Genomic DNA, 12,212 nt, shown 5'->3' with positions numbered 1-12,212 from the left:
CTTATAATAAAAATAATAATATTTTTAATATAAAACTAATATTATTTCAAATAAACATATCTTATATTATATAATTTTGAGAAAGAAAATAATAGTTTATTACACAATATTTTTTCATAACATAACTAATGAAAATGATTTATTTGCAATAAACAATAATATTTTGAACATAAAAATAATATTTTTATGAGTAGGATTAGAAATCTGTCTCACACATTTTCATAAGAGTTTTTGTATAATATTATATAGTTAAAAGATTATTATATTTTTGCGATACTTTATGATAATTCAGACACTTATATTTTATAATTAAAATTGTAATATAATTTGTAAAATAAAATTTTCAGTTTTATTGTATACGGTTTCCTCAATTATTTGATAATACGATTATATTTTTCATAATTTAGTATAATAATGACACATATTTGTTGTTTTACAAATTTATCACTTGACTTTGATGGTCCGGGGCAATCGTTAATAGCCAATAGTTGGCATTATTCAGATCTATGAGTAATTGAGTTTGCAGACCACGTAATACGTACAACGGTGAGAAATGATGCCATAAAATGCGTTTGAAAAAGCTTTTTATTACGAGAATGTCTCTTGTGAGACGATATCACGAATCTTTATCTGTGAGACGAATTAACCATACCGATATTCACAACAAAAAATATACTATTAATATAAAAAGTAATACTTTTTCATGGATGATCCAAATAAGAGATCCATATCATAAAATACGATCCGTAAGATCGTCTCACAAATTTTTATCTTTTATTACCATAAAATGATTAATATAGGGGTTGATGGTTAATGACCAAAGAGTAGGTGTGACTCATCTTTTTTGGTGAGATAAATCAGCTTTATCTATATTTATGATAACATATAATATTTTTGTCCTTTTTTTTTTAAAAACGGATTTCGAACCTTCGAATCTCGACGATATCTTATTAGTTACTGTGTGAAAACCCTAACCCTAGTTTCTTCAAACTTTCTTTACGGAATTCAATCGCTTAGGTAGTTGTAGCTTCGAGGTTCGATTCTTATCTTACGTGCCTGTATTTATTTATTTTGTTAGCGTGCTCTCATATTTACGACGTTTTTATGATTTGTGCTTATCTCTACGTAATTGGTTTTTGACCCTTTTAGCGATATTACGGAGTTCCAAATGTTTAGTGTTTCGGAATCGTGGTAGGTTTTTTTGGAAGAAATCCTAGATTCAACAAGTGCGATAATATGTGGTTTATATTGCAGTTTTCTTCAAAATTTTTTATGAAGTTGAAAATATAGGAAAGTTGGTCATTTTTTTTAATGAAAAAACTTGTCTTGAGAGATTGAGGCTGTTATATAAATCAACGGTTTTGTTCTGAAATCCCTTTTTCTTTTCGCCCTTTTATTTTCCCGTAATTTCACTGCTCTTGATGCGTATGGTAGTATTTTTGTGAGCTAAAGAGTCTTAGCAAATCCGGTTTGGGCTTGTTATATGATGATTCTATTTTCCTGACAATCCCTTTTTCCATTTCAGATGGCATCTAAGCCGGTCATTACTGAAGCTATTGCACATACGGAGAAGAAAATGGATATGACGTTGGGTATGCTTTTATTTTAGCTTTTTGTTACAGTTATTTGTGTTAACACTAATAAGCTATTATTATGTTGCTCATGTCCTGTGCTGTTACTTTTGATACAGATGATATTATTAAAATGTCGAAGACTAAAGATGCTAAGCCTAAGAAGCAAAGAGTTTCGGTGAGATTCTGTCTTTGATATTTCTCGATCCTTTTCTTTCTCTGCTGAGAAATTTTTTTACACATCTGGATCGAATAATTCCTTATTCGATTACGACAGAATCGGAGTCAAAAGTTTGTTAACAATGCTGCCCAAGATAAATCCGCAAGACTGAGAAAATTTATGGATACCAGATCCTCCGTTAGACAGGTATAAACAAGGCAGAAAATAACTATTCCATCAGTTATAGGCATTAAGAGTTATTTATTATATGATATGAGTGTTTCATCTAATATCGTATTCTCCTTTGATAGGGAGTTCTTGCTCGGAGGAGGTCAAACTTTCAAGGAAACCAGTTTCCTTTGGCAACTGAGGCTGCTAGAAAGGCTGCAGCTGTGCCTGTTCGCAATAGAGGTTTTAACAGAAATAGGACTTTCAGTGTTAATAAACCAAGGTAATTTATGTTCACTATTTTACGGAGGCTGTTGCTGAAAATAACTGTTATAATTCTTTTGAATGCATGGTTATCGTTTCAGATAAATTTTTTTGATTTGGTGCAGGTAATTTTGGTTAGTCGTCGTTCATTTTGTGGTGTGCCACTGCTTGTCTGTTTTCAAAAGCATGCAGTTACCGGTCCTGCATTCTGTGGGTCTAAGGGCATTGTCTGGTGCTTTTGAATGTTCAATGTTGACACGTAAACCATTCTCATTCTGCCAAGCTAATCTTTTGGAAGTAGTATTCATCACATTCATGTGTGTAGGAAATGTTGAGTTGGCTTTTGATGGAGGGGGAAGTTGATTTGCTGTTGAATGAGTGTATGAAAGTTAACTGTTGACTAACAGAGTTGCATACAATATACAGTTGATGCCATGGTGCAATTATTTGGTTTGTTACTGAATATGACTGTCATACTTCAGTAACACCGATATTTGTTGTCAGTGGTCTGTGAGAGATGCAACATTGTAGAAATGTGACCTTATTTCAAGTGTAATCTTGCTGATGATTCTGTACCATAGCTAACTTCTGATGCTACAAATAGGTCCTTTTGCTTTGAAACTCATATGCCAACAAGCTTGTCCCATTGGGGGTGGAAAATCAAGTTGATACGGGAAAACTCTCTCTTGTACCTTAATATGGTTCTTATCGGAAGCTGCCCATGTGTAGCATGTTGGACAATTATTATCTAGACTCCTTGCTCTTTTGTTGTTTGATGATAGTATCCGTACTGGCATTGCTTTGATGGTTTGGGTTCTGAATTGTTGTTACATTGGAAACTAATGGTTACAAAAATATGCTGTAGTGGCTTTTGAGCTTGGGATGAATTCTCAAAATAATGAATTAGATGGTGCATTTTGGAGGTTACATGTTAGTTCGTGAAGCTATTTTTCAAGAAGCTTGAGCAGCATGTGTAGTCCAGTTGAATTTCTCATGTTATTGGTAAATATTGATACCGAAAAGCCGGTTTAAGCTGTGGTACTTCTCGTGGTGGTTCCGTTCTGCTTGTCAAGTTTCATCTACTGTTCCTACGAATCATTTGCATATCAGACCGTTTAGGGAAGGATTATTTCCTGCTTCCTGAAGAGTGTTTCTTTATATGCTGGTCAGAATACAAGTTTTTTAATGAATAAATAGATATGAGATCCACCTTTGATTCTGGTATGGTTTATCTTGCTCTTGTTGGTTCAAGCTGAAAGGTTGCATCTACAATGATTTCTGACTTCCATACCAATATTTGTCTCATGATATTGGATGTCTTCAATACCCTGGTTAGTGTTGTGCGATCATTTTCATTTTTTGTTTCCAATCATGCTTTGTTCCATGTATGCAGGGTTGGTGCCCCACCAGTTCAGAATGCTTCCAATCGAGGTGGCTTCACTGTGAATGTATGTATACTTCTTTATATCCATAAACATTACACACATTGTTAAAGGAGGGCAATTTTTTTGTCTCTCTTGTCATTAATCCTCATTATTTGGGCTTTACTGGAGGAAAATTTGAATTTGGGATCCTAAATTCTATTTTGTAATTGCTCGCAGAAACCGGCGCATCAAGCAAATGCTGTGGCCAAGCAGAGGACTCAAACGTTAGACTCACTGTTTGCTAACATGAAGGAGCAGAGGATGAAGGTGTTTTCCAATTCCAAACCGAATAATGTGGGAAAAAGAAATGGAGTTGATCAACACACCGTGCCATGGGTGAGGGGTCGTCTCCACTATTAACTATCATGCGTTAGCCAACCTGTGGTCCATGGAGCTACGTTCGCAGTAAAGATCACTCTCTCTGGTTTAAAATTCTGTCTTTCTTTGCGTCTTACTTGCAGTATTGACAACTAAGATATTATCTTTTCTATCGAATGATATCTGTGTATAGCTAGTTGGCTTATTTGTTTTGTGTAATTGAATCTTTTAAACTTCCCGACATTCGTGCCTTTAGACTACTATCTTGGAAAGTATTGAATGGATAAATAATAACACAAGCTGCCGTTAGAATTTTTTTAAAAATTTATATTTTTATAAATATAATGTTTTTTTTCTTGGTATTATGACTAATAAAATAGTAATTGTTTTTTCCTATAATTGATATCATAAATTAACGAGATCAAAATTATCGAGTATAAGAAACGATCAAAATAATACACTAGATTACATACATGAATATTGATAATACAAGTTATAGGCAATGTCAAGTTCCTTCAGATCAATTATTCCCACAATGTATTAGAAAAACTCTTTTTGAAATTAATATCTTCGAGCTGAATGCTATTTACTCATATCACACTCATAAATCAATTTTTGAAAATACATTCGTTGCATGCAGTTCCATATGAGTAGTTTTTTTTTTTTTTTTTATTTATAAGAGTTTATTTTAAGTGCTTCTAAAATTCTAATCTATGAAATGTTTAGAAATTTTATGTGGAAATCGAGAAAAGCTTTAAATAAACTCATGCAAACACTAGCTTAATTTTACGAATCAATTTTCATGTTTTTCTTACTCATTCCAGCCTCTTGAATGAGAGTTAGAATATTCGACGACTATCGTCTTAAATGTCAACTTCTATATCATTTAAATTATTGAAGCAACGCACAATCTAATTTAAAATTCAACAAAAAATGTATAGATCAAAATAATTTGCAATAAACTTAAAATAAATATACACCAAAAAAATTTAATTAATTGATCTCATAATCAACTTACTGGAGGTCATTTTCGGGATTTTAAAATATTTTCAACTGCCTTCTCCACAGCCCGCCAATAGACAGTACTCCCACACACTGAACAGAGCTCGACATTAATGGGTTCCTCCACAATCCGATACATCTTGATCCTCATTCTAGTCCTGTTTTTCCACCCGATTTCGTCGTTGAATTACCCTCAAAAACTTGTTGACGAACTCTATCCTGAACTCGAGAGTAATGGAAGCGAATCCAGATCGATCCCCGTACCAAATCTGAATCCTCTGGCCCCGGCATTGTTTGTTATAGGAGACTCTTCTGTGGACTGCGGAACGAATAATTTTCTCGGGACTTTTGCTCGGGCTGATAGGCTTCCGTATGGAAGAGATTTTGATACTCATCGGCCCACTGGAAGGTTCTGCAATGGAAGGATTCCTGTTGATTATCTGGGTAGTTTGAATGCTCTGTTTCTTGATTATTTTGTTCTTCTTCGGGTTTTGTTGAATGGGAAATTCGTTATGGACCTATAGTGGTTTAAGTACTGCGGTTCATTTTGAAAGCTTGGGCTTGGATGCAGCTAGAATTATCTTTCGGGGTGGACAAATTTATCTTTTTTCAGAACAACTACAATGAAATATGAAATTTTTCCCACTTTCCAGGTGTTCTTGGGAGGACGATATGGAGTGGAAAACTAATTTTAGAAGATATACTATTGCAATTTGAAATCTTTTTTGCATTCCTTAGGTTTTTTTTTTTAATCGGCATTCCCAAGTTTTATGTGAACCACATCACTAAAATGCCCACCTTCTGGATGTTCTTGGGTGATGATGTGGGGTGGAATCCGTGGAAACTGGAAAAATATTCATGTTCTTTTGTTTCTTGTTGAACATAAATTTTGAAGTTTTGCCTTCTATTCTTGAATCTTTATTATGAAGTTAGATTGAATTAATGATTACATGAAGTGGAGATTCTTGGGACTCAACAATTCAATGCCATGATTACAGGAATGCACTTCTTGATTTTTGTTTCTCTTTATTCTTACCATTTTTTTTTGTTTATATGGCTTTAACAGCATTGCATCTTGGACTGCCATTTGTGCCCAGTTACCTAGGGGAGACAGGCTCGGTGGAGGATATGGTCCAAGGAGTCAACTATGCCTCTGCTGGTGCAGGGATCATCTTCTCCAGTGGCTCTGAATTGGTAAAAAATTTCCTTCATAACAGCAATTTAATATATTTTTTACTTCAACATTCGAACTGACAATAAGTATTTTAGATAGTATGACTGAAACTTTGATGAACTTGGTAAATTTCACCGTGCTTTTTAACTTCACTGTATTATGTTAAGATGCTGCGATTTCTCTTATGATAAAAAGCTAATGCAGTTGTCCAAATGCATCGCAGCTCACAATTTTATCGCCCTTAATTAAAGCTCATGATGTTCAAGAACCAAATTCTAGTGCATCGTTTAGTTCCATATACTGACTTCATATTTATTGAGTAGCAACAAGCGTTCCAAATGTCTTATGTTGCCACACTGATTAGAACGCAATGCTTGCGCTGCGATGTGGTTTAGAATTTGAATTGGACCATTACCACAACGCAATGGCAGATACTCGGTCTTACCATCTCACTATTATTCTGTTTTGACAAACTTCTACAGGGGCAACATATATCCCTCACTCAGCAAATTCAGCAGGTTATGGATACATCTCAACAGTTCATTCTTAGTATGGGTGAGGATGCAGCGTATGATCTTATCTCAAACTCCATATTCTACATTTCAATCGGAAGCAACGACTATATACACTACTATCTCCGAAACGTATCTAGTGTACAATCTTTGTATCTGCCGTGGAGTTTCAACCGATTTCTTTCTCAAACGATGAAGCAGGAGATTAAGGTGATAAATTTATATTCTTTAACAAACTACATGAAGTTTAAAGAATTTTAAATTTTGATGGGAGGCTTACTATTACACTACTTAATCAACGTGGCACCAGATCCATTTGAATGTCATATAATGATTTTACGTCATCAAAAGGCGAGAATCTAGCTAGAGCTAGCCTGAACTCAATTTACTCTTATCTTGCAGAATCTGTACAATACAAATGTTAGAAATGTGGTTGTGATGGGACTAGCCCCAATAGGATGTGCTCCATATTACTTGTGGATGTATCAAAGCAAGAATGGGGAGTGCATCGAGACGATCAATGACATGATACTGGAGTTCAACTTTGCTATGAGATTCATAGTAGAGGAACTTAATCACGAACTTCCCGAAGCCAACGTGATATTTTGTGACGCATTTGAAGGCTCTATGGACATTATAAAGAATCACAACCGTTATGGTAAGAATTCATGATTCTTGATATCATTTAACGAACAAGTTTTCGCAACATTTTGTCAAATGCTATTTTCAATAGCCGCCCTTTACAGGATTTAATGTCACGACTGATGCATGCTGTGGCTTTGGAAAATACAAAGGGTGGATAATGTGCATTTCCCCCGATATGGCTTGCGGTAATGCTTCTAGTCATATTTGGTGGGACCAATTTCATCCAACGGATACCGTCAATGAGATCCTAGCAGATAACGTTTGGTCCGGGGTTCACACTAGCATGTGCTACCCCACGAATTTGCAGGACTTGTTAGCCAAGAAAGCTAAAAGATGATCCGAAAAGTCGACTCAGACATTTGTAGATCTTGAATCCTTGATATAATAAAATTCTCTGTGCAAATAATACAGATGAGAAGTATGTTAATACCCCTTGGATTTATAAGTTTTTCAATTTTTTGCTTCATTTGTTAGAGCTCATTGAAACGATGTACATAGAAAGAAGTCTGCACATTTCATACTATGACTAGTTAGTGATCAGTTGAAAAGCTAGTCGACAATTTCTTCTTCCTTTTCTGATCTCAGCACATAACTAGGAAATGCAGTTGTCAAGTCCCTGAAATGGAAAAGCATACACTCTCTTTGCTGCACCGACCCGACTTTCAAAAATTTATGAATCTATACTCTAGAGCTACGTGATTTTTGACAAAACTGGATTTTTCATGGAAGAAGTTGAACTTTACAAGGGCGTTCCGCGTTTTGAAACTTAAATCGGGAGGTTTTCGAGATTTGATATTGGTTTTTCTTGGAAGGAGATGTGATTTGATTATGTTAATTGAATAATGATGGTTGAGATCAAGAATTACTTCAAGTAAGGAATTGTCTCGTTCTTTAACAATAATGGTTTCCGACCAACAAAGTCTTTCCACTCTTCTAAGTCTTTCTTGCCATCTCTTTCTGAATCTTCTTCCTCAAATGTCTGCACAAAATATAGCAAGTTTTAACTTTAATTATTTGCATTCCACACCCCCAACCCCAGTAAAATATCCAAAGAAGACCTTACATTAATAACATAAAAGAACAATATTTGACAGGTTACATGCCTTATCTATCATCAGATAGGATCAAGTTTGTCTCAGTAAGCAGTTCCGTGATCATCTTCTTTTATCCCTTCTTTTTGGATGAAGCCAGTGTTCCCGATGTCGTATATCTTAAATGCGACTGTAATATCAGCAACAAAAAAACAACGTTTCTTTAAATTGTGCCATGCTTATATGCATCCATTTTAGTGCAATAAAATTGAACTAGGAAAGGTACTATTGTGTCCATACAAATGGCTTTCTGATCTTCTCGAGGAGTACTGGGATGGAATATGCTCAATGATCTGACGAACTACCCAGAATCTATCACGCCGTCGTGTTTCGAGTTGAAGCCAGTGTTCCCGATGTCGTATATCTTAAATGAACCAAGAACAACACGGGAGCACGTCTTCAAACAACATAAAATAGCTCATCAGGAAATTAAAAACCATCAGCAACAGCTTTTTATGTTTCATTTTCTACATATTGGAAAACAATTGTACATGCTACAACATACTCTTAATACACACAAATATATATATATATATTGTTTTTTTTACAATTTTAGTCATTTTCTGACGTTGAGCTAATACGACATAAATATAGTGATGACGTGTGTAGTTCGATATCAACACTATGAATGAAAATGAACTAAAATGGCCAAAAATAAAAAATATATATAATCAACACTGAAATTTCATTTGCAAAATGAAAGAATAGCTATCGATGTTAAATTAGTTCACTTTTTGTTTTTTTTCTTTTAATATATATATGAGAAAATTAGCTAGTGCTGAATTAAATTCGTCATAATATATTTATATGACGTTTAAATTTTTTTTTATTATATATGGATTATATTTATCGAGAATTAATTAAAATTCGAGCATGCCTTTTCATTTGCCAAATAAAATGGTAATAAAATTACTGTCGTTTCATTTATCGCTTCCAACTGTTGCTGGACAAACCCTCTGAGCTCGATTCCCCACAACCCTAACCCTCGAAAATGAACGAGGAAACACAAAAGTTAATCGAAGGAAACGGTTTTGGAAATCCTGAACAATTCAAACATGGACGAAATGACCGAGTTCAAAGTCCGAAAATCCGCATCGGAGAAGCTGGAAATGGACCTTTCGGAACCCAGCAGGAAGAAATTCGTCAGGCAGGTTGTGGAGTCATACCTCCGAGAACAGCAGGCCAAGGCTGAGCAACTGGAGAAGCAGGAGGAGGAGGACGAGGAGGAGGAGGAGGAGGAGGAAGAAGATAACAGTAAAAAGAGAGGTGATAGAGAGTATGATGATGAAGGTGGCCTAATAATGTGCCGCGTGAGTCATTTTTTTATACGAAGAAATTCTCTGTTTATATCAAGTCTTGAATTTTATATTTATTAGTTTTTATGAATTAATTGAAGGAGTTTCTTGAATTGAGAATTTGCATAATTGTTCCCTGTTCACTCGTATGCGTTAGAGCTATTTATGCTTCATCTGATTCTGCGATATATATAGGTCTTTTTAGCACCTGTTTATTGGTTTTGATTGATTTATAATTTTAATTTGTGATGGTGAAGAGCTGAGTCAAAGGGGACCAGATGAGCTAGTTTATGTGTTATGTGGTTAAAGCTTGTCATTTTTAGAAACATTATTATCCCTGAAATATGGAATAATTTTGTGGGTGAGGTAAAACCACTTTGCTGCTCATGGTGTTTTTGATAATCCCCTTTGTTTTTCTTTAGTTTTAGGGTTTCAGACAATATGAAAATGTTGATGGTTAATGAGTAGTGGTGGTGGGAGTTGACTGCAAGCTCATGGATTTTAATGATCAGATGGGTTCAATTTAGCATAATTTGATCGGAGCCTTCACAAACGATCTACTTTATATATCAAATTGATCCTGATAACAATGAGGAGATGAATTCCTTGTTGACTTTCTACGGGGATTCATTTGGTCAAGGGATTCCATGTACATGATAAGCCAGCCCGGTAAAATTTTGTTTTACTAGCTGTTTGGTCAATCTTTGAATTTTGTTTTTCATCAACTTTAGAGTTAAGTAATTGCCACTTATGCAACCTAGGGTGGTTCCATGCAATTGAAGGATGTTATGTAGTTGTGCAAAACTTGTTCTTCTTCCTAGACTTTCAAAGCACGGTCGTACAATACTATTTGTTTGTTTTAGATTGATTTTCTTGAAGCTCACAATAAATTTGTTTTCTTCTTTCAAAGAACTTCCTCTGTACTTATATTTTCAGTTTTATTCATATAATCTTTGAAACGTGTGTGTTGCAGAATATATATGTCATCATGAATTTATCTTTTGTAATATTCTTAAATTTTGTGATATTTTGTCATTTTTTTGTTCCTTTGGTCCTTGAACTTTTCGTTTAAGTAATTTTCTTTTTTAATCTCTAGTTGTCGAAGAGTAGAAGGGTAACTATATCTGAATTTAGAGGGAGGACTTTGGTATCAATTAGGGAGTATTACAACAAAGGTGGCAAAGATCTTCCATCAGCTAAAGGTACTTATCTCTCATGGATGTTTTACGACTGAAGCTTATGAGTTACTTGCATGTGAAAATCGTTTCTTTGTCCATGCTGTGTTGATTTTTTCCCTTATTTTTACCTCCCCGTAATATGCAATTAAATCTACAATAGAGATGTCTGATTCCCTTATTTTTACCTCCCCGTAATATGCAATTAAATCTACAATAGAGATGTCTGATATGGGATCAAGAGGATGAAATTTAATTGTTGAAATAATATTCTCCAGTCTGCATCTTGTGTATCGGCAGTATCATTTTGAGTTACAATTCTTCGAGTGCCATCTAATTATTTCTCTGGTGTTTTGTGATATTTACGAATTTATTCATTCGAGTATCTTTACATCTTATTCTATAAATATTTTATCTTGTGACATGCTATTCATATACATTATTATTTTTATCTTTTTATTTATTGAGAATGGAAAGTGCCCATTATGAAGCTAAAAAGTAAAAAACTAAAATGACAATAATTGTGAGCGGCTGAATGAATGATAAACTTGGACCAGTTTTTCTCCCTTGTGCACTTTTTTTGTATCTGTCATGCATCAACAATTGAATTTACCAAAATAAATATTTCTATTAATCATTCAGTTGAAGTTAGAATGTCAATTGATTTTTCGTATATTATTAATCAAGTTCCAAAAAAGCAGCATTATGTTTCAATCGTTCTTCAACGATTACTGATCACCAACATTATATTATGCTGTCACCTGCTAATGAATATGCGACGTCTTTTAGCTGCTTGAAACTTTTTTTTATGTGCTGAAACTCTTAGAACAAGGTGAAACTTTGGATATATGGGCTTGCAGGAATAAGCTTGACAGCTGAGCAGTGGACATCCTTCAAGAAGAATGTACCCGATATTGAAAAGGCAATCAAGAAAATGCAATCTATGTGAACTGAAAGGCAACTTCAACGAAAGAAGACGGTACGTCTACGTCTGTCCTTTGAACATTGAAATCTGCATCGATTTTGTGTTGTGATACTACAGCATTTTGATTTTGTGGGGGTTTGATCGAGTAATATAAATACAGCATGTATCGTATGTTCATTTCCTCGCTTTTTAAGTTTGCCTTGGTACATCATTTGTTTACTCTGGCTCAGTCAACGGAGATCAGCCTATTCATGGAATCAGCAAGAAATCATTGATGAAACACTTTTAAAAGATAAAATACTTCACAATCATGAAATCATTGATGAAACACATTAAAAATGTATTTAAAAAAAAAAACTCGATAATCAAGCAGACCTCAAGAAAGGACTAACGCATCACAAAAAATTTAACTTAGTCTGCGGCCAAAAGAAATATCATCAGGAGACAGACCAGACTCGGTTCCTACCACGACCACGTTCCCAACTTTT

General features: G+C 34.5%; 3 protein-coding genes across 5 annotated transcripts; all 3 read left to right on the top strand.

The window, feature by feature from the left end:
* Positions 1–908: 908 nt before the first annotated feature.
* Positions 909–4,144, top strand: LOC142532746 (uncharacterized). Of its 2 annotated transcripts, none has more exons than XM_075639169.1 (7): positions 909–1,017; positions 1,526–1,592; positions 1,691–1,749; positions 1,849–1,938; positions 2,043–2,182; positions 3,557–3,611; positions 3,765–4,144. In XM_075639169.1, the coding sequence occupies exons 2-7, from the start codon at positions 1,526–1,528 to the stop codon at positions 3,945–3,947; spliced, it is 594 nt and encodes a 197-aa protein (XP_075495284.1). In that variant the 5' UTR covers positions 909–1,017; the 3' UTR covers positions 3,948–4,144. The 2 variants fall into 2 exon arrangements, with proteins under 2 accessions (XP_075495284.1, XP_075495283.1); XM_075639168.1 differs by having other exon boundaries at positions 909–1,034.
* Positions 4,145–4,868: 724 nt separating this feature from the next.
* LOC142533469 (GDSL esterase/lipase 7) lies at positions 4,869–7,790 on the top strand. 2 transcript variants are annotated; one of them, XM_075640253.1, is made up of 5 exons: positions 4,869–5,351; positions 5,974–6,101; positions 6,564–6,803; positions 6,996–7,251; positions 7,327–7,420. In XM_075640253.1, the coding sequence occupies exons 1-5, from the start codon at positions 5,021–5,023 to the stop codon at positions 7,344–7,346; spliced, it is 975 nt and encodes a 324-aa protein (XP_075496368.1). In that variant the 5' UTR covers positions 4,869–5,020; the 3' UTR covers positions 7,347–7,420. The 2 variants fall into 2 exon arrangements, with proteins under 2 accessions (XP_075496368.1, XP_075496367.1); XM_075640252.1 differs by having other exon boundaries at positions 4,874–5,351; positions 7,340–7,790.
* Positions 7,791–9,305: 1,515 nt separating this feature from the next.
* On the top strand, positions 9,306–11,943 carry LOC142533470 (RNA polymerase II transcriptional coactivator KELP-like). Its single transcript, XM_075640254.1, is given in 4 exon segments — positions 9,306–9,350; positions 9,352–9,639; positions 10,721–10,826; positions 11,660–11,943. Coding segments are annotated over 4 exon segments (513 nt in total). The 5' UTR covers positions 9,306–9,320; the 3' UTR covers positions 11,749–11,943.
* The last annotated feature ends 269 nt before the right edge of the window (positions 11,944–12,212 follow it).

Source organism: Primulina tabacum, chromosome 18, assembly GCF_025594145.1.
Source record: "Primulina tabacum isolate GXHZ01 chromosome 18, ASM2559414v2, whole genome shotgun sequence".
In the NCBI taxonomy this organism is placed as follows: Eukaryota; Viridiplantae; Streptophyta; class Magnoliopsida; order Lamiales; family Gesneriaceae; genus Primulina; species Primulina tabacum.
This window is presented reverse-complemented; position numbering and strand designations above follow the sequence as displayed.